We start from the raw sequence: 27,111 nt of genomic DNA on the forward strand, positions 1-27,111 counted from the left end.
GTATCCTTCTCTTCAGAACAGGACACTAGAGATTGGAAAATGAAGTATCTTCTCCCCACTTTGAACTGCCACCAGCTCCCCCTGTCCCACCAACCCCATTCCGACTTCTCATGGCACAGTTGTACCCTGTGTCCTGGCCAGTAAAAACCTTTATGAAAATAATCTACAACCCTCAGGTGGATTTCTCTGGGCAGATGAGAGAATGAGAAAGAGTGAATGTGTGAGGACATGGTCAGCAGGGCAAAGGTGCAAGGTTGCTTGTCTCTTTCCCATCCTACCTTCTCCTCTGTGGCTTTATGCCTAGGTGAACACAAAGAGATAATATGATATTTGCCATTATGATCTCCCTCGCTAGCTTTAGCAGGTGCTGATCATATTTCTCATAATGATACAGATAGTCCATGCAAACCTGCAGCTGCCACTGACTATCCCACATGGCCCCACCCCTACATCACTTTGCTACATGGCTCTCTGGGTTCTTCCTAGTTTTTCTGAATGAGGACTCACCACTCCTCACAGCCTGAGTTTCCCAGTGGTCATGGGCCACTTACTTCTGTGAGAGAGAAAACATGTGCATTACATTGAATACTGGGCAAAGTCTTCCATTAAAATGTAAGATTATAACTGAAACCAAAAGAGAAAATGCAGGAAAATCTCAGCAGGTCTGGCAGCATCTGTCAGGATGTTTCGAGTCCAGATGACCTTTTGTCAATTGACAAAGGGTCATCTGGACTCAAAACGTCAGCTTTTTTCTCTCCTCACAGCTGCTGCCAGACCTACTGAGATTTTCCAGCATTTTCTCTTTTGGTTTCAGATTCCAGCATCCGCAATAATTTGCTTTTATTAAGATTATGACTGGTTCAGAAAGCAAGAAAGGATGGATCTGGTGAGTCTGGGTGGTTTTTTGTACCTCAAAGTACGCATAACATACTTTGAGGTACATTTGATAGGTCACAGGTGATGCAGGATGGGATTAGTGTCCAGAGCAGTAACCCAGAGAACTTTCAGTACAATGAATGAAAGAACTGCCACATGTTTAAAGAAGGGTCAGGGGAAATAGATACCATAGCTTGACTACTCTGTTGAGGTTATCGAATTTCTTACTGAATTGCAAAGGAGTCCTGGAGCACAGAATGTGGCTACCACTACTTCCTTCCACGATGTGTGCCACATTCTTGGTTCTCTAGCCACCTTTTAACCCCAAACAACCCATCCTGGCTGCCCTGTATCTCTGTCAAGAGGACATGTTGCACATTTGTTTGATTTAGCTCCACTCATTCATTGCTAGATTGGCTTCTTCCTCTAGTGCTGCTTTTGCTCCTCCTCTAAGTAACAACAGGTTTTATATCCAGTTTCTGAACCAGATTTAAATCGCTCTAATATTATTGTTTGCCTCTCTTCCAACGCCACTGCCAGCCAACCATTGAGAACACTTTTTCAATTTATCGCCAGCCTCTCTCTGTATCCATGTGTACTTGTCTCAAGTTACAATAAGGTAGACAGAATAGAAAATAAGCGAAAAGAATAGAAAAATGAAGTGTGTGTGCCCTTTCAGTAACTTTTTAACGTATTTTCTCAGAAAGAACAGAATCAAAAGATTCTGGGAAGAAAAAGTCTAAGGAAGGAGAATTCAATAAAGAAAAAATCAGATCAGTAGTTCAACGACCAGCATCTATCTCTCAGACTGCATCTCAATCTTTTTCAGAGAGTAAGTTATAGGACTGGTTGATGAGGGTTGCAATTGTTGCTCGAGCTGTTAGATCTGCATTTTCCTTCTTGCGATTACTGGGAGACACTTTACCAATTGCTTTACTTGTTACTTTAACGTAGCAATGGCAATTTTCCTTGCCACAACAGCAATAGAAGGAAAATTCAGCAACTATACCACTTAATGCAAATGTTTTGATGTAGCAATCAATTTTAATTTTCTTTGAGAGAAAACAGTGTTAATATAATATTCCAGATAGACTTGCCATTAGGTTTGTTATTGTACATGTTGCCTTTGTGTGAGTCTAGTTGAATTCAGTGTTATCTGGGTTTTTTTAACTCCGCAATGGCATCTTCAGATGGTAATTGACCTGTTGCTGTACTGCGGAAGCGGGACCCAGTCTCACTCCCTTTCAGTCACTACACTGCCAAGATGCCACTGATTTTGTCTTGCTCTCTTGCTGTTGAGGTGCCTCTGTTTCTCAAGTCCCCCCTGTGTTTCTGAGCTGGCACCAATTCACTCCCTCCTGTTTCCTAAGCTGCTAAAGTGATTCAAATTCACCCGCTCCTATTTAGTTTGCTGCTGATGTGACTATTTCGCTTCCTGCAAATTATTGTTGGGTAAGAGTGTGAAGGCATATGAAATATAGATATGTAACTGAGGTACACATTTCACTGACCTGATTCAAGGAAAGAACAGGTTTGAGGGGCTGAATGGGCTCCTCGTGTTCCTATTTAAAATTTATTTTGAGCATTATATTGGTCGCAATTTAGCGGGCCTGTTAGCTGTGGGCGCAAATCCCTGATTCGATGCTAAATCTCGCGAGAGGCTAAAAACGGGATTTACGCAGTGAGATTTCGGAATGCGATCTTCCCGAGCCCTCCTCGATAACGCAATCAGGTTTATGCCCAGGAATGTAGTGACAACTCGCAGTGAGGAATGGTCTGTGATGGCCCTCAGAGAATACCTATGTCTGACTTCTGTCTGTCTAGTGTCTGAGTGAGATTCCCTGCTTCATACCTTTGTCCGTTTGCTCTGGATGGGGGTAGGGGTGAGGGTCTAGGTTTCACTGAATCATGCCTGAGTCTTATCACTGTAAATGAAACATTTGTACTGAAGGGGCCTAACCATCTGAGTGCCAGTGAGAACAACTGTGTCTCGATGGGGAGAAGCGCCATGCTCCTGGGGGGTTGGGCTAAAGCTTCTAAGGTGTTAAAGTGGTGAGCAACAAGAATATTTAACTCAGTGACATATCCAACTGTTACAAGTTAAAATGTTCCCCAGCCAATAGTGCCTAACTACATCCGTCCGCACGTTGTGACCCCACAATTCCTTAGTCTTGCGTACCCTCTCACTATGTTTAGGTGTTTTCCCAGGATGCACATCAGAGTTGGAGGCAGCCTCCTGCCTTCTATGTCCTGTTGCCTGAGATGTTCTTGGCGGGTGTCCTCTGGACGGCTGAGACTTAGAGGGTCTCGGCCAACTTTCGGGTAGCTCTAGTGTTGTTGCGTCATCCTGTTCTGCCTGCTGTGCCTGAGTTGCGCTGGTCTCAGGAAGGGGGGAAGATTGGCTGGTCATTCCTAGGGTCTCCAGGGCAGAAGTCTGTGCTCCAGTGGATCCTCCTCCCTCTGGGCACTCATGGCCCCTGAGTTACTCCATGGGGGCAAAGGGGCAACTGGAGTGAGCTCCAGAAGCCCTAATGTCATCGGGTGCTGCCTGGAGACCCACCATTGACTGAACCAAACAGTTGAACCCCTCAGCCATGGCCCTCATGCTTTCTACTGCAGACGCCACCCTTGCACTGTTGGTCTGGGTGCCACATGTTGCTGGAACCATCTGCTGTGATAGAAGGCTGAGGGACTCCTCCATTTGGCCTTGCAGTTGCAGGAGTATTGCTGACATCCCCTCCTGGTATTCCCGGCCCTGCCTTTGCATCTGAAGCAGCTGAGAGTCAAATATGTCCAGAGGCATGGCACCTGGCTCGGGCACAGTCCAAAGATCCAGCAGACCTCTGACTGTCCAATCCTTGGGGCGTTCCTGTCTCCACCTAATGTGCATCAGAAGCTGTGTGGTACTCACCCAATAGTGACCTAGAAGCCTGCCTGCTGAGGGGGTTTGGGTGGTGGTGGGGGGGGAGGGGGGGTGGACTGGGTTCAAGGGTGACAGAGGGGAGAGAAATAGTGATATTGGGTGGGTTAAGGAAGATTGGGGGGATGTTGGTGGGCGACAGGGAGAGTGAAAGGTGGTAGAATGAGCTTGAAAGGTGACACATAAATTTTCTAATCAGAACTGGAAAATGTGGTTAGATGATAAGTTCAATTTATCAAAGTGGATAAAGGGCTTTTCGGATGGGTGGAGTTTAAGTTCAGCACAATTGGCCAACTAAATGGACACCCTAATAATAATCATGAGGCAACTGGATGCGAACCATGACAGTTGTGTTTTCCTCTCCATGGTGAAGCCCACACAGCAGCAGTTTTGTTCCTGGTTCATGGGTCTCATAACATTAAGATCCTTGCAAGGTCTGGAGCTGTCATTCATTCTGTTTGATTTACCATCTGCTGCTGTCAGGGCAGAGATGAAGGGAGGAAGATGGACATCCCTAAGGGGAAAGGCCCATCACAGGTTGGCACAGAGACAAGAGGAGAAATAGCCTGAGCAGCAAGAGGCAGCAGGGCATCAAGAAGGGCCCACTGCATTGGAGAGTATTGGCCTAACCACAATATATCACAGCCAGCTTCTCCATGATGAGTTGTGGTCACAAGAGTTTGGAGGAAATCCCAAGCTGGTGGCATTGAAGTCACAGCTGCCGTAAACTTCTTTGCCAGTGGATCATTCCAGGGCTCCACTGGGGACTTGTGTGACATCTCCCTGTCAGCAACTGTTCAAGAGAGCTCACCTATTTGTCAAACTCTGCCTAGATCCGGAAAGCCAGGTTACAAAAGCATTGGGATTTGCAATCTAGCTTTCTTGCAAGCATGGGGTGTAATTAACTTAACACATGTGGTCTTGAGAGCTCCTTGGCAACAGCCAGTCACATTTATCAATAAGAAAGGATTCCACATGCAGCTCAGATATAATCACAGAAGACAAAGTCTACATGTTTGAGCTTGGTTCCCAGGGAACTCTGACCCACTTCCAGGTTTTTGAAGGATCTCAGTGATTGCAGGACTGGCTCCTCAAGAACAAGGGATAGGCCCAGAAGACATGGTTGATGACACCAGTTTGCTGACCGCAGAGAAGAGATAGAGTGCTGCGCATGGCTCCATCAGGTCCATGATTAAGCAGACACAAGGCCTCCTAAAGACGAGGTGCAGATATTTGGCCCACTCAGAGGAGACTTTCCAAAACCCACTAAGAGTGTCCCAGATCATTGTCTGCTGTATCCCACACAACCTTGTGCAACAAAAGGGGGTGTCTTGACTGAGGGAAACATGAAGGAGCAGAATGTCTGCTCCAATGCTGAGTATGATGAAGGGGATGATGAAGACCAGAATGTTGTAGATACACATGCAGAGGCCATAGCAGGAATACAATTTGGCAGACAGGCTTATCTCAATCTAATCGTTACCAGATTAAGCCACCAACACATTTCTTTAACTATTTGGATTTATGTCCTCTGCTGGCTGGAAGGCCCTCGCATCTTTTTAGTTAAATAGATTATATTTCTCTAATCTACCTTGATTTACCATAGCTGCATCAAATTGCACTAGCTATCCTATGCCCTGCCTTTGGATTAATCCTTTCCATGTGCCAAACTCTGCTAATAAACAGAGCCTTGGTACTAAATGCCTTCATTAGAGCCTGCACAGCACTCTGTTCTCCCAGGACCTCAGGCACTTGTAAGTAGAATTGTAATTTCACCTATGCCCTCACAAAGTCCGTGTGCATGGCAGTTTGGAAGCAATATCGAATTTAAACTCAGCAGGAATGCACTCATGTCACCCTGACACCTGCTCCCATAGGGAGTCTGACCTGGCAGAGAGCTCTTTCAGGCAGAACCAGATAGGTGGGTCCACAGCTGGGAGCAGCATGAGAACACCATTTGGCCCCTCAGGATTGCTGCTCCATGCAGATTGATGAGGGAAGATCGTGCTCCTGTTCCCTGTTAGCTACTGGCTCACAATAAACCCATATCCCTTGATGTCTTTAACATGCCAAGAAGTTTCAAGTTAACTTGTAGTCCACTTACTGAGAGTGGCTCACCTGCACTGTGTGTTGCTGAGTTGCATTCCGGACCCTCAAATTACAGACACCGTACAAGCTTCAGTCCTAGATGTCCTTAGGATTAGTATGCTACCATGATTTGTCATTGTGGACACCCCAGCCAAGGTAAACTTTCCTGCATGCTCCCTGCAGCACCCTGTTGGAGCCGTTGCTGCTTCACATGGATAGCCTTACTGTCCTCAGCATGCTTCAACACAGAGGCCCATTCTACTATCTCTCACCTCATGGACCAAACCCCAGTCCTTCAATGATGTCCAGTGCACTTCAGTTGCAAAGCCTTTATGCGAGATCTAGGGCCACTCTTGATAAAGAAACAATTGGTCCTTACAAATCTCCATGTGAGGTCTCACAAAGGCTTCAGGCAAATGCACACGCACATATCCTACACTCAAATCCCTCTTGCAGTCAAAGCTGATTTGTCCATTGCCTCATTACTTATTGCCTTCATCTGCATGTTAGCTCAGAATGGAAAATCTGCAGGGAAAGCCATTCACAATTGAACGTTCCCATCGCAGCTTCTTCCAGATATGTAGGACAGCTTCTGCTTTTCTACTGTTAAGGAGACAGTGTAGAGCTTCAGTCTCTCAAATTGCATCTACTATGTTCCTTGCCGCTCACACACTAGATATAACTCCTCTCGAGTACTCATGGTATCCACTTCCATCTGACATCAGGGCAACAGCAACAGGAGATGCAGTGACCTCGCTGAACACCATGATGTTAGAACATGGTAATCTGTAAGTAACAGCCTGCATGATGCGTAGCCAGATCACACACTCATAACTGATGGCCAGTGCTTAGTCATGCACATGTGGGATTATAGAGTAATCACCATGTTGATAATGTGAGCGAAGTGAATCTATAGGAGTTTATGATTGAACTCTGGTGAAGACCCACATTCCAGACCCTTAAATACCCACTAACATTCAAGCAACTAGCAACAAGGTGGAATCGATGAGACTTCCAAATAGTGCAAGTGAACAAATATTTACAAGTGCCAAAACTATGTACTTTTATTGTACACCTTTAAAACCTCTTAACCTTCCATCGCCCACCACTACATCTTGGTGTAGCCTCAACATCTGAAGCTGAAATGGAGACAGCCAGCTGACAATGCCCTGTTGATTATGATTACTTTGGCAGACATCCTCCAGTGGCTTGAGGCCAAGAGGGTCCCAGCCTGCTAGGATTAAGGATCTCCTGTTCAGGTGCAGGTGCACTCTATTCAGCCTGACTTGCTCAAGGTGAAGGGGTCACTGGCAGAGGGGAGAGGGGGTGGGGTGTGGAGTGGCACGGCATATTTAGAGTGTCCTGGGATGAAGCCCCTGTGGTGCCTGGCTGGAGCTCCTTCTCCCTGTGGTTGCCTGAATGCAGCTCCCTGACTCCTTGAGGAAAAGGGATACCTGCAGGGAGGTTGAGATGACCTGTTCCCCTCTCGCCCAGCCACTGCTGAACTGCATCAATGCCTAGAGTTATGAAGTACAGATCCGAGCATAAATCCGGCAGCTGCTATGCTTTCTGTTGGACCTGGGCCTTCAAGGTGACTGCCATCCTTTCCATGGAGACAGCCAAGCAATCACATACCGGAGCCACAACAGCACATGGAATGTGGATGGAGTCTCTGGCAACTCTGCCTGATGCTCCCCTGCCTGTTTCTGCATCTCGAATTTAGAACCGAGTCCAGAGGCTCATCATGTGTTTGGGGCTCATCGGGGGCCTGGTCTCCAACAAGCCTCCAAGTATCAGAGACCTCGGCTGTCACATCCTCCTCCAGCTATCGACCTGTGTCAGCGATGTGATTGTGACTCCAAAGCTACTCTAGAGCCTGGACCCATTGAGGTGAGTGAATCTACACTGGTGAAGGATGCAAGTGAACGCTATGATGGTACATCCTCTGAAACGTCTGAGACATTCTCTTCAGAGGACAGTATGGGTTTGGGGCTGGAGCTACCCTGATCTGGGTAGCTGTCTTCTCCCATTTCTTGCTGATACCTGGGATGGAGAAAATAAAGATTTAGTATTGACTAAGCAGGCTCCTTAATTAGATACATCTCTCACTCACTGGGCGCAGCTGATAACTCCAGATTGGAGACCTTCTCACTGGCTTCCTTGAGGAATCCTATCTTGGCCTCAGCAGAGGCATGGTCTGCTCCTCCCAGCAGACTCAGCAGCCATCTCCTCGAAAGTGATAAAGATCCTGATGCCCGGAAGTCCAGTTCCATTCTGGGAGCTCTTGCACATGTGGGTATTCTTCTCCTGCAGAAAGACGGAAGGCTTGATCATCATGCCAATGGTTGCATAAGCAATTCAGGATGACATGATTCATTGTTATGCTCATGAAAGCAACTTATCCCTCCCCACTAAGTGATTAAGAAGCGAGTTGTACTGCAACTGATATGAGATTGAGAGCATGAAGTGACTGGCACACAAACAGTGCATACGTCCTACCTGCTGGTGAGTGCTGCCACCCAAGCCCCTGTATGACATCCCAGTGCACTCGCACACTTAGACTACCTGATGAGCATGTCAGTTTGCAGTGGGAGGACCGTGCATTTACCCTTGCAGAGCTCAGCAGATCATTCATCCTCTTGTAACACTGCTGAACATTTCTGTGCCGAATCCCATGGACGCTAACTTCTGCTGTGACCTCTGTCCAGGCCGCTGTAGTCAGACAGGAGGCCTCCTGCTGCCATTATGGGAAACAGCACCTGCTGCCTTTTCTGGACGGCCTGAAGGAAAGTCTGCAGGGAGACTTTGCTGAACCACGGAGCAGCATGCTATTTTCTCCTCTGTGGCATCATGGATGAGTAATCCAGAGCTCTTGGCCTGAAGTGAGTGAATGACTGTCCGGGTGCCCTGTAAATATGAGGTAAATTACCTCATGGACGTTCGAGCCCATGAGGTAAGGGCAGGGGCAGCAAATTCCTGCCTGCCCCGCCATGTGAAACAGCAAACACCCCGCAGTTGCATTCTTAATGAGCTAACCAGTGCAAGATTGTACATGACCAGTCTCTCCCCCTGCCACCGCCAGTGACAATCAATCCCATTTCCACACCCACCAACAAACCTAGACTCCAGAGCAGAAGATTGAAAGTAATTTTGAAAAGTAGTTCCTCATGTAATGTAGGAAATGAAAGTTAACCAAGGCCGAGATTTTCTGACTCCGCCGTGGTGGAACCTGTCCTGGGAGATCAGTGGCCCGGTCAAAATTCCATTGACTTCTGGTGGGATCGGATGATCTCAGCAGTGAGTGGGGCCAGAGAATCCCGTCCTCAAGTGTTTCACTGTACTTTAAAAAAAAATGTTTTATGTTCTTTGTGTTCTAGGTCTTCCTACACCAATGATGCCACAGATGCTGATGTACGCTACCTACCTCCCACTTCAGCTGTCAGACAAGAAGATTTCTTTACTTGGACAAATGGTAATAGCTGCATACACTGTTTTACATTATTGGACATTTTATCCTTGGTCACTATTCTGGTGATAATAAAGTAGAGTTTATTTATCAGTCACAAGTAGGATTACATTAACACTACAATGAAGTTACTGTGAAAATCCCTTGGTTGCCACACTCCGGTGCCTGTTCGGGTACACTGAGGGAGAATTTAGCATGGCCAATGCACCTAACCAGCACGTCTTTTGCATTGTGGGAGGAAACCAGAGCACTCGGAGGAAACCCATGCAGACATGGGGAGAACGTGCAAACTCCACACTGACAGTGACCCAAGCCGGGAATCGAACCGGGCCTCTGGCACTGTGAGGCAGCAGTGCTAACCACTGTGCTACCATGCCGTCCAATGTGTTGTATTTTCCCACATTAGTGGGTTATTAGGGGTCATCTAAAAAAATGCACCTCAGTAAAAATATTTGACTCTTCTTGATAAAGTCGCAAATGGGAGCACCTCAAAAAGAAAGATTTTTTTAAAAAACAAACCTCTTGATGTATGCACCACTGCCTGCGGTGGGAGCATCAGCCTGGATTCTCAGAGCTCAGGACATGGGCCGGGCCCCAGATGTAGAAGTCCCGGCTCCATTTCTGACTGGTCCAATTTTTTCTGGTGGGGCAAGGGACGTGGCCTGATTGACACTGGCAGGAAACTCAAACTCAGCAGTGCCACTTCTCAATGCTGAGAACTCAGTGCTGAATTCAGACAGATGCCAGTTTGGCTGGTCCAAGAGCTTAAGCCACAGTGCGGAAGTCACAAATTGATGGAGTAGATACAAATGCTCTTGAAGGGCAATTAAGGTCTGTATAACTGTCAAGATCTGAAGTTTTTTAATTGCCCCATTCTTTAAACTTTAAAAATATCAACTGTGGCTGTTGGTGAGAGTCCAAAAACCTTTTGCTCAATTGCTTTGATTGACAGGCATAGGTTAGAAGAAAATGTTGCATCCAGTAGTGCAGTTTCAGTGGAGCTCTTTGTTGACATGTCTCCATGTGCTATTATGAAGGCTTGACTGAGTTCCAAAAGCTACAATACAGGGAGTTCAGTATTCATAGTTTGAATGAAAGCTTAAAGGAATTATTAAAGCAATAACTGTCTTTGATGTGGGATCTGAATAGCAGTTTGTTTCATTTTTTAGGAGAATTTTGAAAAAGCTGCAAAAGATTTGGTTGGATTTTATGAATGGAAGGTTTCCATTATCAAGTGTAAATGAGTGAGAACTGTATTAGATTGTCAGATGTTTATAGTTTTCATCTCCACATGGCTCCTGAGGTCTTCCCATACTGGGTGAGTAGCTATGGAGGTGGCCTGGAGGGCATGAAAGGCCATGGGAATGGGCAGGACATGGGTTGTCATTGAGTTGACATAGAGGGTATGAGGGGCCAAGGGGGTGAGGGCAAGAGGACCAAACAACTGGGGCAAAAAAACAAGGTGGGCCTTCTAACTGGCCAGTTTGGGATCTGCACATCCAAGTGGCAGCCTACATACCACCTCCAGGGTTGGCAGATCTGACTCAATTTTGCCCCCCATCCCATCCCTGATGCAAAAATTGCATTTTACTGAGGCGGATCTGGTGAGTCAGATCATTTTTTGAATTGAACTACGTGCCTCAGTAGCCAAAATCTGGCTCAAAGTTTTTATTTTTCTCCACAAAGCACATTTGGGCTGCCTTCTAGATTTATATAAATAAATGTTAGCCGTAGCGTTTTCCCCTCTGAGTCGGAAGTTATGCATTCAGGTCCCCAGAGAATTGAATCTATAGAGGCCAATAGGCAATTGATGGGAAAAGGACAAGTCCCATCTGAAAAGCCATACAAGGGTGGTTCCCAAGAGGTAGAATGTGAAAGACGATAGAGTGATCAATCTTGTTGAATGATAAAAGAAGAAAGATTTTTAAAATCTGCTTTCCTCGATAGGAAACCAGTGTGGGTAAGGACTGATCTTTTATACCATTGAGACTGTGCTTATGGTTGATTTCTCAAACTTCTGAACTCATTTGGCATTGGGAGTGTGCTGCTGTTCTGGATTACACTGTGTTCCTTGGTTGATATTACTGTGCATCCCTAGTCTCTTCAGATATGACATAGGGATAGTAGTGAGAAAGGCCTATAAGATCAGGAAGTAGAATCAGTATGGGCCGAGATTAAGAATAACAAGGATCAGGAAATGGTGGTAATAGTAGTTTATATGACCCTGAATAATAGTTATACCATTTGACAGAACATTAAGCAAGAAATAATGAGACATTGTAACAAAAGCAATGTATTAATGGGGGGCATGGTGGCACAGTGGTAGCACTGCTGCCTCGCAGCGCCAGGGACTCAGGTTCAATTCCAAACTCGGATGACTATCTGTGTGGAGTTTGCATGTACTCCCTGGAATACGAGGTTTCTTCCGGGTGCTCCAGTTTCCTCCCACACTCCAAAGATGTGTGGGTTAGGTTGATTGGCCATGCTAAATTAACCTTAGTGTCAGGGGGACAAGCAGAGCAAATACGTGGGGTTACAGGGATAGGGCCTGGGTGGGATTGTTGTCGGTGCAAGCTCGTTGGGCCGAATGGCCTCCTTTTGCACTTTATGGATTCTATGGATGGAAATTTACAGCCTCGCTCATCCTGAAACCATAAAATCCCACCTGAAGTCAATGGACCTTCCCATGGTTCGCCTCTCGCCCGCTCCAATTTCCATGGTGGGCGGGACAGTAAAATTCTGGCGTATGATTGTATAATTGGGATTATAATCCTATTATGAACTGAACAGATCCACTAGGCAAAGGTATGGTGCTTTCGCAATAATTTTTTACAATCATACTTTGTGGAACCAACTATGGATAGAGCCATTTTAGATCCAGTGTTGATCCATGTGGCAGGGTTAATTAGTAATCTCATAAGAAAAAAGTCATGCTCATAATGCAGCTGAATTCCATTTAAATTTGAGAGTGACATGTTTGAGTCCAAATGAAGAAACTTTTTTAAAATTACATTGGTGGGAAGGAAGAGCGGACTAATCTTGATTGGATAAATAGACCAAAAGGAATGGCAGTAAATAAACAATGCTAAGCATTTAAAGAAATGTCATCACTTTCAACAAAAATACAACATTCCATCAAAAAAAGCTCAGCAAGGAAGATCCGTACATTGTTTACAAAAGAATTAAAGATGGCAAAGAAGAGGCTTCTAATGTTGCAAAGAAAGGCAGTAAGCCTAAGAATTGGGAGAGTTTTATAAACAAGTAAATGACAACCAAAAATGTGATTAAAAAGGGAAAAAAAATCATGTGAATAAACTAGCCAGAAATATAAAAAACAGGTTGAAAGAGCTTTTATAAAGACATAAAAAGGAGATTAGCTACAGTAAAGATTGGTTTCTTGGTGGCAGAGGTAGGATAAGTTATTATGAGGAAATGGCAGAGACGTTGAGCAAACATTCCTTCCCTGTTCCTATTTCTTATGTTCTTATGTTTATGTTCACACAGCAATTTACATTGAAATCTCAAAGAGAATAATCGTTACATTACCATAATCATCATATGTTTTGTTTCAATTCACTGAGTTTGTGGTTCTTTTGCGCCTTGTAGGCTGAATCGTCAGAGAAGTTGCGACACTATGGACTTTCCCATGTACATAGCCACCCAGTGCTGGTTACAAGGACCAGATCCTGTCCCCTCGTAGACCCACCAGAGGTAATTCAGATTCCAAGATGGAAGCTTATCCGACCACGAAACCGTGCTCTTCCAATAGCTGATCCAAAAGGTATTGTTACTTCAAATTTGACAATTGTTATGATCTTGTGGGGATCTAGAAACCAAAATAACCAAATTTTCTGAACATTACCCAAGTGAAAAAATGACCAACAGAATTTCACTTTTCGTAACTTTATCTCTAACCCGAATCACAATCAACATGACTCAATAGGCAAATCATGGTCAGTACAGACTATAAATCATACATGGAAGAACAGATACAACTGTCATGATTAGGTTGAAAGAGAACTGCTGACAACCCTGTACCCTTTTCAAATCTCTATGAATTTAAAGAATAGGAAAGTTTTGTTTCAGCACGCCCGCCCCAAAAAAATGGAGAATTTCATTTTAAAGAAGTAATTGTTGATTTTTAAAATCTCTAAATAACCCAAAATGAATGCCACTTCGCTCACTCATATTTTTTTTTTAATTTATTATTCACAAGTAGGCTTACATTAACATTGCAATGAAGTTACTGTGAAAATCCCCTAGTCGCCACACTCTGGCGCCTATTCAAGTACACTGAGGGAGAATTTAGCATGGCCAATGCACCTAACCAGCACATTTTTCAGACTGTGGGAGGAAACTGGAGCACCCGGAGGAAACCCATGCAGACACGGGGAGAACATGCAAACTCTGCACAGAAAGTGACCCAAGCCGGGAATCGAACCCGGGTCCCTGGTGCTGTAAGGCAGCAGTGCTAACCACTGTGCCACCGTGCCACCCCTCACACAAGAAAAATTACAGAGATAAAAGATAGTGCGCTGTTACAAATTATAAGGAAAATAAAGGGAAATATGCATATGCCACTTGTCTGAGGTAACCTGAACACCAAGATTGGAGGTCTGATGAGAAATCCTCTTTAGTCAAGGTGTCAGTTAAAGGGATTTCAATATCCAGGGTAGTAGAGCTTTGCAGGAATCCTCTTGAAGGGATGAGGATGGTTTCTGATAGTTTCTTCAGCCAATGAATAGTTAGTTCATGCATGGGTTGATGCTCAGGTAGACAGTCATCCATTGTGTGCACCAGAGAAAGCACAGACTTAGGCAGAGTCAATGTTACTCAAGTGTAACTGCATCTTCTGTGTCTTTTTTTCTGCAGACAGCATTTCTTATCTAAAGATTCAAAAGGACAAACAAGGTTGTTCTAACAAGTGAATCCTCAAAACTATGACCCCTTAACCGTGCATAGAGAAGGAAACGAGAGAGTGCAGAATGTAGTATCACAGTCATAGCTAGGGTTTAGAGAAAGATCAACTTAAGATGAGATAGGTCCATTCAGAAGTCTGACGGCAGCAGGGAAGAAGCTGTTCTTGAGTCGGTATGTATGTGATCTCAGACTTTTGTATCTTTTTCCCGATGGAAGAAAGTGGAAAAGAGTATATCCAAGTGCATGGGGTCCTTGATTATGCTGGCTGCTTTTCTGAGGCAGCGGGAAATGTAGACAGAGTCAATGGATGGGAGGATGGTTTGCGTGATGGACTGAGCTTCGTTCACAACCCTTTGCAGTTTTTTGCGGTCTTGGACAGAGCAGGAGCCATACCAAGCTGTGATACAACCAGAAAGAATACTTTCTATGGTGCATCTGTGAAGGTTTGTGAGAGTCATAGTGGACATGCCAAATTTCCTTAGCCTCCTGAGGAAGTAGAGGCATTGGTGAGCTTTATTCGGCGTGGAGGGACTAAGGCAGGTTGTTGGTGATCTGGACACCTCGAAACTTGAAGTTCTCGACCACTTCCACTTCATCCCTGTTGGTGTAGACAGGGGCATGTTCTCCACTATGCCTTCTGAAGTCGATGACGATCTCCTTCATTTTGCTAATATTGAAGGAGAGATTATTGTCGTCGCATCAGTCCACCAGATTATTGCTCTGGATAACTGTCCCATTGATCAATAAATCCACTTTGAAGAATTAAAACCATGTTTTATTTTAAAGACCCTTTCAACTCTGAAATGCCTTCTGATGTTTTTTCATGGTATGCGTAATTAACATCATTGAGGCTGGAATACATTTTTTGTCCTTATTAAACAGTGAGTCGGTTCATTGACTGGATTATGGAATCCATATAGCAGTGTCACCCATTGTTCAATGGACATTTTGTAGGCACAGTGTCCTTTTTAAACTAATGTTTTGAACGGTTTCTCTGCTCAGTGTTCACGTTGAATAGGTTCATACCTTAAATTATGAATATCCCATGCCTTACATAACACAACAATGACTATCTCACAAGGTTAGTAGGCTGTCCACCTCAGCTATATGGCCCCAGTTTCAGTCGCATGTACTTCCAAGAATCCCAGTCCATTTTCTTCAATTTAGCTGATTCTCCACAGGCAGTCACTTCTGTGTAAACAGGGTTCTACTATGCAATCTTCCCTGTATGGTGCACTTCTTTCCAAAATCTTCTCAAATCTCAGCTCTCTGTTTTTCTTTGTCTTTGCCACATCACTTCTGCATTTTAACTCCCTTCCTGTTGGCACTGTTTCAAGCTCAAGGTTCGTAAGGCCACATGCATCAGTATTTCTCATTATCCAAACAAATTACATTTGACCTTTTTACAATTGAAATGAACATTCAAAAGTCCTTTCTTCAAAGGTTTTTGGTAACAATTTCAGATTTCCCAAACATTTTAAAGTAATTACAAATTTTCCTTACTGTTATTGCTCCCAAGTCAAAGGCCACCACACAACTAAAATTATTTGGTCTTTAAATTTTCATTTTTCTTAATGTTGCACTCATGTATTTTCACTTTATGGGACTCTTTTGTCTTGTAATCTTGAAAGTTAATAGAAGATACCAAATTTGTGATGTACAAGCCTCCAGTAAAGCAGAAGAGTAAGGAATTGGAAGGGAGAACATTTGTGACCATTAACAGATTAGAGGCACATTGGAAATGAATAAGACAAAGAATCCAGTATAACAGGATGGATTGGAAATTATTTATATTCAGATGTTGACAAGATGGTTTCAGCATTGTTACACCCTGATTGAGTTCCTGTCATTTGCTATTCTATCCATTACCCTTTCATCCTTCCCCCAAACATTTGTGTAATGCCTTAGGTCTACTAAAGCATCACAAGATGCTTCAGAGACACATCGTGCAACAAGAAGCAATACTGAGCAATGTAAGGAATTATTATGGCAGATGGTCAAAATCTTGGTAAAGTAAGTTTCTTAAGAAAAGAGATGTGGAGCAGTTTATGAACATCATTCCAGAGCTTGGGATCCCAGCAACAGAAGGCACTAGTGCAATGGTGGAACAATAAACTCAATCTGCAGAGAGCAGAATAGACTGAGTGTAGTTAACTCAGAGCTGTAGGGCTAGAGAAGGTTACAGAGATGGGAAAGGCAAGGCTATGGAAGGATGAGAAAAGACAGATGTGAATTTTAAATTGGTGTTGCTCAACTGGAAACCAGTGTAGGTTAGAGAGTGCTGCTGTAATGGACAACAGAGCTTTGTATCATCTTCAGCTTATAGAGGGTGGAAGGTGGAGACTAGCGAGGACTCTATTGCAGACTACTGGCTGTACTCAGCCAGCCTGCACTTGCAAATCCCAAAACAAAATGTATACTGTTGGATATGATTCCGCAATTGGGCAACATTTGCTGAACAATCGTGAGTGTGCTGATAGCTACACTAACAACCAAATTATGATAATGTGGATCATTTACACTTGTTGGAAGCAACATACATTTGTACAAAGGAACATGTTCTCTACAAACAAAAGGTATATGTTCAAGCCTTGTGCTTTTGAATTACCGAGAAGCTTAAGGAGCTCACAGTTTCCTATTGCTTTCTCCATAGTAATGCCTTGGCCAATCCAAGTCAACTTACTAACCAATTGGTAACATTTTCTCCTATAGTATAAATTATTGTTGCTATTTGGCCTTCTTGTGTTTGTCCTGATGAGTGCAAGATGAAAACCTTTGGCGTCATGTCACTTTCTTCAGCAATAGTCAAGTTCTGTATCACCAAGTCACTGTTCACACATTGTTCTTTGCCCTGAACAATCTGGGCAGAAATGGCCTTCTGCTGAAAGCTCTTCTCCCCATTCTTCTCCTCTTCCTCTACCAGCAGCTTGTTCTGCTCATTCTCTCAGTCGCACTAAATGTCAAGTGGAATATCTATTTGTACACTTGTGTCTGGAACATGTGCAGAAGCCTTGAAGTCTATAGCAAATCCTTCAGCGCCTGCCACACTACTCCTCAACAATGATTGCAATATGGAAGATTGGTACAGTGGCTAGCACTGCTGTCTTACAGCACCAGGGATCAGAACAAAGAACAAAGAAAATTACAGCACAGGAACAGGCCCTTCGGCCCTCCAAGCCTGCACCGACCATGCTGCCCGACTCAACCAAAACCCCGTACCCTTCCGGGGACTGTGTCCCTCTATTCCCATCTCATTCATGTACTTGTCAAGACGCCCCTTAAAAGTCACTACCGTATCCGCTTCCACTACCTCCCCCGGCAACGGTTCAATTCTGGTTCAATTCCGGCTTTGGGTGACTGTGTGGAGTTTGCACATTCTCCACGTGTCTGAATGGGTTTCCTCCAAATGCTCCAGTTTCCTCCCACATTCCAAAGATGTGTGGGTTAGGTTGATTGGCTATGCTAAATTGCCCCTTAGTGTCAGGGGGATTAGCAGGGTAAATACTTTGGAAGGAATAATAGTAAAATGGATTATTTAAATTGTGAAAAATTACAACCTGCTACTGTGCAGAGGGACCTGGGGGTCCTTGTGCACGAATCGCAAAAACTCAGTTTGCAGGTGCAGCAGGTGATCAAGAAGACAAATGGAATGTTGGCCTTTATCGCGAAGGGGGTGGAGTATAAAAGCAGGGAGGTCTTGCTGCAATTGTACAAGGTACTGGTGAGGCCGCAACTAGAGTACTGTGTGCAATTTTGGTCCCCTTATTTGCGGAAGGATATTTTGGCCTTGGAGGGAGTACAGAGAAGGTTCACCAGGTTGATACCGGAAATGAGGGAGTTAGCATATGAGGAGAGATTGAGTAGATTGGGCCTGTACTCGTTGGAGTTTAGAAGGCTGAGGGGAGATCTTATAGAGACATATAAGATAATGAAGGGGCTAGACAGGGTAGAGGCAGAGAGATTCTTTCCACTTAGAAAGGAAATAAGAACTAGAGGACACAGCCTCAAAATAAGGGGGAGTCAGTTTAGAAGAGTTGAGGAGGAACTTCTTCTCTCAGAGGGTAGTGAATCTCTGGAATTCTCTGCCCATTGAAGCAGTGGAGGCTACCTCGTTAAATATGTTTAAGTCACAGGTAGATAGATTTCTGATCAATAAGGAAATTAAGGGTTATGGGGAGCGGGCAGGTAAGTGGAACTAAACCACTATCAGATCAGCCATGATCTTATTGAATGGTGGGGCAGGCTCGAGGGGCTAGATGGCCTACTCCTGCGCCTATTTCTTATGTTCTTATGTTCTGAAATACATGGAGTTACATACGGGGCTATGGCTTGGGTGGGATTGTTAGTGCAGACTCGATGAGCTAAATGGCCTCCTCTGCAGTGTAGGGATTCTATGATTCTAATCTTGGAAAGATTACAATAAGTACCCAGTACTTACAGCTGCTTTATAACCTTGTATTGGGAAAGAGAGGATTCAAAATACTTTTGCTGAGAGTTGACTTTCTACACATCGGAATTTTATTGAATACTTTGCATGTTTGCTCTAACACATCAGGAAGGGTGCTACTTATGTTGCCAGTGGTCAAGTCTCTTCTGAGGGACGCATAGGATAAGCAGTCAAATTGTAGAATATTGAACAGTTATTTTGCTTATTTATCAGGAAGACTAACAAAGTAGGCATAACATTAGATGAAGTGATTTAAAACATTGAAAAATATTTAAGACTCCTTTCTCCCCCCTTTATTCCTCCTTGATATCTCAGTACTCCCATCCCCATTTGTCCTGCTACAACTGATTGGCTGATCTTGCCATTTGAGAGAGCAGGTAAGAGTCAACATAGTTTGCGACTGGTGTCACAGATACATAGACAGAATAAAGATATCAGATTGCTTCCATATAAATGGTAGTGAACTAGCTGGGTTTTTACAACAATCTGACAGCTGCATGATGTTATAATTCAGGTCATTTTTATGTTTTATGAAGCCCACCTGGATCACTTTGAATTTGGCTAGGGTAAGCATGATATACTTCACTTCAGGTATGATTCAAATGACCCCCTAGGGAGCTTTTATCAAACAAAGTTTATTTAAGAATACAGTTAACATGTATAGAAAGAAAATTAGCAATAACATTTATCAATTACAAACAAAAACAAAACAACCACGATAATGTATAACCCTTGACAAATATATCTAAAATGTTCCAATCAAGCAAACCTTTCCACAGGTTTAACACAGCAAATATGAATGCTCATGTGATATTGGAACTGAGTCCTTTGGTTGGAGAATTGAAACTTGTTGACTTCTCAGCCTTGTAACTTCTAGCAATCTTCTGGATAAACCCAGAACAGTTTGTAGTCAGAACAGCTTCCCAGAACACCAAGGAGAGAGAGAGACTCTAGGCAAGCCAACCACCAACAGCAGATTTTCCACTCCAAGAAGGCAAGAAGCCTTGCTTTCAGCTAACAGCAGAATTTCTAAAACCAGGGAGAGAGAAACACTTCTTTTCAGCTTGATGTCCCTTCTAAACTAAACTGAAGCCAGCAGTCAAACAGAAAATGAAACCTTAAATTCACTAGGAAGGCAAAAAAACTGTCCAAACTTTCTCCTAACAATGCAGGGTCATAAACGTAATCCCAGAAAGTACCTGAGGCCCATAGTAAAAATAAACAAAACCCCATTTAAGCCCTTGAAATAGCAATAAAAGGACTTCTAGTAGCCAGCCGGTGTCATAATGAAAAAAAAAACAAAGCTATGATAGCTGCAGAGAACATGATTTTAAAAGAAACATTTCTTAAAGGTACACGAATGTCACAATGATAACTTTTACTGATAGCATCTTCTCTTTTTCCAGATCTTTAAACTGAATTTAAATTTTGAAACTGCTATGTGGGATTTGAACTCTGGAGTATTAACCCTGAAACATAATCACCATATCACCATAACTATACGTAGAATATCTGAAAATAATATTACTATTGCACTACAGTTATCCACTATCTTCTCCAGTGTAATTTTGACTGCTCTAATAGGGACTGACTATAAAAGAGAAATGTGCCCATTTCACCGTGACACGTGAATTAATTTCCCATGTTTCAACTGGATTGCTACAACCGTGTGACAAATAGTTTTCAAGCTCTTCATACCTGTCAATGCCGCTTCTTCAGGAACTGATAAAAGTAATGCATTAATCATTTCTTCTGCTTGCCAGAGCCCAAAGTAGCGAAGCCTGATCAATTTGTTGAAATTTCAAGCCCATTGCTTGACTACAAGATAGGCACAACAAACATGCCTCCAGCAAGGTGAGTAAAACCACTGGGAGAAAAACTGCTCTGTTTCACTCTTGTTTTCTTTCTTACTAAGAAGGAATTATTGTCCTAAACTTTTCTGGAGGAGAAACATCATATGGTATACTCAAACCTGTTTTTTTATCTCACTCTGCAGCTCAAAAATATTTTGTGCCATAAATTGCTGCAAAGGTAAGGAGGCAAACTGGGACCTTGGTGAATGACAGGACCCATAAAATATTTCCATAATCAGTGAGATTGAGAACAAAGAATGAAACAATTGGAATGACAAAGAAGGAAGTAGGATCAATTAGAGTCAAATAGAAAAAGGAAGAGAAAGAGGGAAAGAAATAGTGAATTAAGATGAGGGAACGACAACATGATAAGAAGACAAAATTATGTTTTAAATTTAATAAATCTCTAGGAACATCTTTTTATGTGCAAGAGGTTTTTTTAATCATTAGATGTGGATGTCGCTGGCTGTGCCAACATTTGTTGCCCATCCCTAATTGCCCTTGAACTGAGTGGCTTGCTAGGCCATTTCAGAGTGCATTTAAGAGTCAACCACACATAGAACCACATGTAGGCCAGACCAGTAAGGATGACAGATTTCCTTCCCGAAAGGGCATTAGTGAACCAGATGGGCTTTTATGATAATCAACAATGGTTTAATGGTTATCATTAGACTTGTAATTCCAGCTTTTATTGAATTCAAATTTTACTGTCTGGAATTCAGACAGTAAACATTATCCTGGGCCTCTATTATTAATCCAGTGATAACACCAGTAAACCACTGCCTCCCCCATGAGAATCCATAATTTCAGTTGTTCCATTTCTAGGTTGACAAGATTGAATGCAATTGCAGGAGCCTTAACTTACTTCAGTGAGTTTAACTCTTTTAACAGTACAGCTCACCCATGCCTGCCACAGCATGATTTTTACATCTAATGAGCATTGCTCTATGTTTATGGTTTACCAGTTCAGTGACCGAGACCACTTTGTTTTTGCAAAAATGTACTTTATTCAGAAAATATCTGAAATAATTTTACAGACATTTCAAAATGGCCATCATGCAAAGTGCAACAATATTCAGGTTTTCTACATGCATCATGTTGCACTCTTCAGCTTCTTCAATACAATCAAAGAAACATTACAGATGTTTCAAAATGGCCATTACAAATGGTGCAAAGGTATTTAAGTTGTCTACCTAGATTAAGTTGCATTCTGAGGTGCTTCAATACAATTGTAATACATGTAATATTCATTGCATACATTCAACATGAGTCTTACAGCTCACAACTATACCGGGGGTCCTGTATAGTTTCACTCCCCTCAGTTCACTGCGGCTGAAAGGTCTTAGACCTTCCCCCATTGGCTCTCTGCAATGGCTGTCCCAAACTTTAGTGCATCCCTCAACACGTAGTCTTGGGCTTTGGAGTGTGCCGGTCTGCAACACTCGGTCAGGGACAATTCCTTGCACTGGAGGACCAACAAGTTTCGGGCAGACCAAAAAGTGTCTTTGACTGAGTTGATGACCCTCCAGCAACAGCTGATATTTGTCTCAATGTGCATCCCTGGAAACAGCTCTTAGAGCACAAAGTCTTGCTTCACAGAGCTGCCTGGGATAAACCTCGATAAAAATCACCTCGTCTCTCTCCAGACCTTCTTTGCAAGGGCACATTCCATAAGGCAGTGGACAACGATCTCTTCTCCACCACAGTCACCTTGAGGGCAACATGCAGATGCGGTGAGACTCCAGGTGTGTACGAAGGTTCTGACAGGATGGGCCTTTCTCACCACCACCAGCCAAGCTAGGTCTTGGCGAGACGGATCAGAAACTGGCTTAGTAATAGAATAGAAAGAGTAGTGGTAGAAGGCTGTTTGAGTGACTGGAGGCTGGTGTCCAGTGGGTTGTACCACAAAGATCATTACTGGGACCCTTATTGTTTGTTATATACATAAATGAAAATGTGGGGGCGATGATGAGCAAGTTTGCAGATAACAAGGTTGGTAGGGTGGTTAATAGTGAAGAAGAAAGTCATAGGTTACAGGAAGATATAGATGGGTTGGTCAGATGGACAGAGCAATAGCAGATGGTATTTAACCCTGTTAAGTATGAGGTAATGCACTTTGGAAGAAAAACAAGACAAGGGAGTTTTTAATGAATGGCAGGACACTGGAAAGCTCAGAGGAACAGAGGGATCTTGGGGTAATTATTCACAGATCCCTGAAGGCGGCAGAGCACATGAATAGGATAATTAGAAAGCGTATGAGACACTTGCTTTTATCAGTCGTGGCATAGAGTATAAGAGCAAGGAGGTAATGTTGGAGTTATACAGAGCATTGGTTAGGCCGCAGCTGGAGTACTGTGTGCAGTTCTGGTCACTTCACTATAGGAAGGATGTGATAGCACCAGCGGGTACAGAGGAGATTCACCAGGATGTTGTCTGTGATGGAACATTTGAGCTATAAGGAGAGGATAGACAGTCTTCGATTGTTTTCTCTAGAGCAGGGAAAGCTGAGAGGGGTCATGATTGAGGTCTATAAGATTGCGAGAGAATGGACCGGGTGAATAGGAAGCAGCTGTTCCCCTTGGTTGAAGAGTCAATCACGAGGGGGTATAATTTTAGGGTCAGGGGCAGCAGATTCAGAGAAGATTTGAGAAAAAAAAATTCATTCAGAGGGTGGTGGGAGTCTGGAATGGACTGCCTGGGAAGGTAGTGGAGGCAGGAAATCTTATAACCTTTAAAAATATTTGGATGAGCCCTTGAAATATCATAACATTCAAGGATATCGGAAAAGTTTAGGAAAATGGGATTAGTGTGCCTTTAGTGGTAGTTATTGTCAGTGCAGTCTCATAGAATTCCTACAATTCAGAAAGAGGTAATTTGGTTCATCATGTCTGCACCAACAACAATCCCATCAAGGCCCTGTTCCCGTAACCCCACGTATTTACCTTGCTAATCTCCCCAACACTAAGGGTCAATTGTGCATGGTCAATCCACCTAACCCGCACATCTTCAGACTGGGAGGAAACCTGAGCATCCAGAGGAAACCCATGCAGACACGGGCAGAATGTGCAAACTTCAGACAGACTTCAAGGTCAGAATTGAACCCTGGTCCCTGACACTGTGAGGCAGCAGTACTAACCACTGTGCCACCGTGTTGCCCCGATGGACTGAAGGGCCTTTTCTGCGCTGTATGACTCTTGACTCAAGGTGCTCATTTGAAAGTTCTGGTGATGAGGCATTCTGCCAATTGTCCTTGACAGTCTCTTCAGGGAACAATCTGACAGGAACCACCATCTCCTTTTCCCACAGGGTATCTTGGACCTTACATGCAGACCACTGCCTGATGGACTGCCTGATGGGTCTGCATAACATTTCCCATGAGGGACAGTTGATACGGCATGGTCCAACTACTTGGAGCATTCCGTGGCTGTCATACTTTACCACACTGGGGACAGATAAAACCTCAGCACGTAGTGACACTTGGTGTTTGCGTGCCGAGGATCTATGCAGTTTGATAGAGCCACACACAAAAAGGTGGCCATCAGGATCAGGGCACATTTCTTCCCCCCTTTATCTAAAGGCTTGTACATTATGTCCCTTTGAACTCAGTCTATTTTTGAACCCCAGATGAAGTGGAGAATGACTCGGGTGATTGCCACAGCACAGGAGTGAGGAGTGGACCACACCTTGCTCGAACGAGACTCGAACAGACAGTGATTGATGTTGCTCTGCATTGCCTGCTGATAGGCTGATGTTGAGCCTATCAGCAAATGCAGAGTTATCAGGCTCTGATTGGCGCCCATAGACATCAGCCGGTGTGGGGCCCAGAGATTGGTTGTTTAAATGTTTCATTGTAAATGCACCTCTGTCTGCAGTTGACAGCTGTCCCCTTCTCCATCAACTACAGAGGCAATTTTTGTGTCACCTGCAAATTTCCCAATCATGCCACCCACATTTAAGTCTAAATCATTAATATATACAACAAACTGCAAGGGCCCCAACTCTGAGACCTGTGTTTACCATTTGCAAAAACATCCATCAGCCATTACCGTTTGTTCCCTGTCTGGATCCAACCTGCCACCTTCCCCTGTTTCTCATGAGATCTCACTTTTCTGACCGGACTGCCAATGGGATCTTGTCAAGTGCCTTACTGAAATCTATGTAGACAACAACACTACTCTCAACAATCCTCCTTCTTACTTGCTCAAAAAAAATGATTGTGTTCTAAACTGATAGTATTGCAATACCATAATAAAATCATTTTGCAAACAACAAAATGCGATCTGATGAGTTGTGATTTCCAAGCCCTATCTCCTTTTGAATATATCGGATCGATTTTGTTTTTTAGGCTCTAAACTAATATCTGGAATTGATAGCATTGTTTCCAAATATCTTATTTGCCTTCCACCAGAAAAGACCAACAGCTCTTGGTTAAGAAAGATATGACCACCAGATTGGCAGCTGTGAACGAAACTGAAGAGACACTGGATGAAGATGATGAAGTTGACCTGAAGTCTCTGGAGGCAACTTTCTCTGCAGGGGTAAAGCAATCTGCACTCAGAAATACCTTACAGCTAATTTGTCCAGTTCTGAATCGAAAGATTTCTAATTCCATTTATTTTTACGATTTAATGTGAATGACAGAAATGTGGAGTGAATGAAAATGTGTATCCCGTGAGTGCTGATGTATAGAATCATAGAACAGAGGCAATTTGGCCCATTATACTTATGTTAGCTCTTTGAAATCTAATTAGTCCCACATCTCTACCGTTTCCTGATAGCCCTGCCAATCCATCCTTTCCAAATACATATCAAATTCCCTTTTGAAAGTTACAATTGAATTTATTTCCCCACCCTTTCAGACAATGAACTGCAGATTCTGAAAATGAATGCATATTTTTAAAAAACTCTTCGTCTGCTCCACTCTCCCCCACCCACGCCACCAGTTCTGGTTTGTTTGCTAATGACCTTATATTAGTGTGCTGTGATTGCTGACCTTCCTGCCGGTGGAAACAGTTTCCCCAAAATTTCCCAAGAATTAATTTTCGTGCCCCGCTTTCATGGTGTTGTAATTGTCACTGTCAGCCCCAGTAATGTTTAATTGCTGTCGGTATTACACATCGTGGCCATCAGTAGAAGCAACAGCTTCCAAAATAGTCAGTCTTTCCGTCACTCATTAGAATTTGCCACAAGTAAACTTTGTTTATTTTGGCTGCAAGTTCCAAAGTTCACGGTGTATGTTATCAAGTTTTAACCTCAAAATATTGAATATCATGCTTTATACCGTAACTGCTGAAGAGGCAGGTAGTGGCCCACAGGTTCTGACCTCCTCTTTGTTGCCGATTCTCACCGCTGCACCATAGGCCAGTGTGCCTTCAGCTACCCTAAGCTCCAGTATCCAAATCACTAGCTCGCTCCTCTTTTAAGACACTCCTTAAAACTTACCTTAGATCATGTTTTTGGTCATCTGTCCCAATACCTCCTTATGCAATTCAGTTTCACATTTACGATGTTAACATGCTATAGAAGTCTAAGCAGTTGCATAACCAGAACTTAACCAGACATTAATTAGGACAGATAGGTTTGCAAATGTGCGCAGTTGTGCATGTTTTTCTGAATTATTTCTGCTTGAGAGGATAGGAAATATCAAACAGCAATTCTGATGCATGTGTCCGACAGGAATTCATACCAGCAGACAAGAGAATCTTATCGCAGAAGCACAGAATGATTTTATACCCATTGATTGTGCAAAGAGTTAAAATATTTGGTTTCAGTTCAGAATTGAAGGAGCAAAACTAGGTCATGTTGATTAATGTTAAATTAGTAGTCTAAAGCTGATGAAGGATAATTCCATGATCTCTTATTCTACGCAGGGAACTACACGCAATGGCAGTGTGGGTCAGAGAGAGAGCTTCTTTCAGACTTTATCCCTGTGAGCATGGGTCCAAGCTGGGAGAATTAAACTGTAACCCTATGGAGTAACTCCACTTCTGTGTTCCTAACGCATACATATGGTTATTTTTTTAATGTTCTTTCAGGGATGCGAGCATCACTAGCAAGGCCACCATCCCTAATAGCGCTTGACAAGATGGTGGCAAGCCACTTTTTTGTACCACTGCAGTCCATGTGATCTAAGTGCAGCCACAGTGCTGTTATGAAGGGAGTTCCAGGATACTGACCCAGTGACAGTGAACAAATATATATTTCTAGGTCAAGAGAGCGTGTGACTTGGAGGAGAACTTGCAGATGGTAGTATTCCCATGGCTTGTCCACCATGTCCTTCTAGGTGATAGAGGTCGCAGTTTTGGAAGACGCCGTAGAAGGAATTTTGGTGAACAGTTGTAGTGAATCTTGTAGTAGTCATACGCGGCTGCCATCATGAATTGCTAGTTGAAGGGAGTGAAGGTTTAAGGTGGTGGATAGGGGTGCCAATTTATGGCTGCTTCATCCTGGATGCCTTTGAGTTTCTTGACTGTTGTTAGAACCACAGTCTTCCAGACGAGTGGAAAACCTCCCATCACACTCCTTATTCATGCCATGGGAA

General features: G+C 43.4%; 1 protein-coding gene across 1 annotated transcript in view; it reads left to right on the forward strand.

Annotated features, from left to right (window-relative positions):
* adgb (androglobin) overlaps positions 1-27,111 on the forward strand; it is a 287,462-nt gene that overhangs the window by 87,453 nt on the left and 172,898 nt on the right. Inside the window, exons 9-12 of the mRNA XM_078230490.1 lie at positions 9,262-9,356; positions 12,957-13,131; positions 20,481-20,571; positions 24,979-25,108. Coding sequence (XP_078086616.1) covers positions 9,262-9,356; positions 12,957-13,131; positions 20,481-20,571; positions 24,979-25,108 — 491 coding nt within the window. The remainder of the gene's footprint in view (positions 1-9,261; positions 9,357-12,956; positions 13,132-20,480; positions 20,572-24,978; positions 25,109-27,111) is intronic.

The sequence above is a fragment of the Mustelus asterias genome, chromosome 15 (genome assembly GCF_964213995.1).
Source record: "Mustelus asterias chromosome 15, sMusAst1.hap1.1, whole genome shotgun sequence".
NCBI classification, from domain to species: Eukaryota; Metazoa; Chordata; class Chondrichthyes; order Carcharhiniformes; family Triakidae; genus Mustelus; species Mustelus asterias.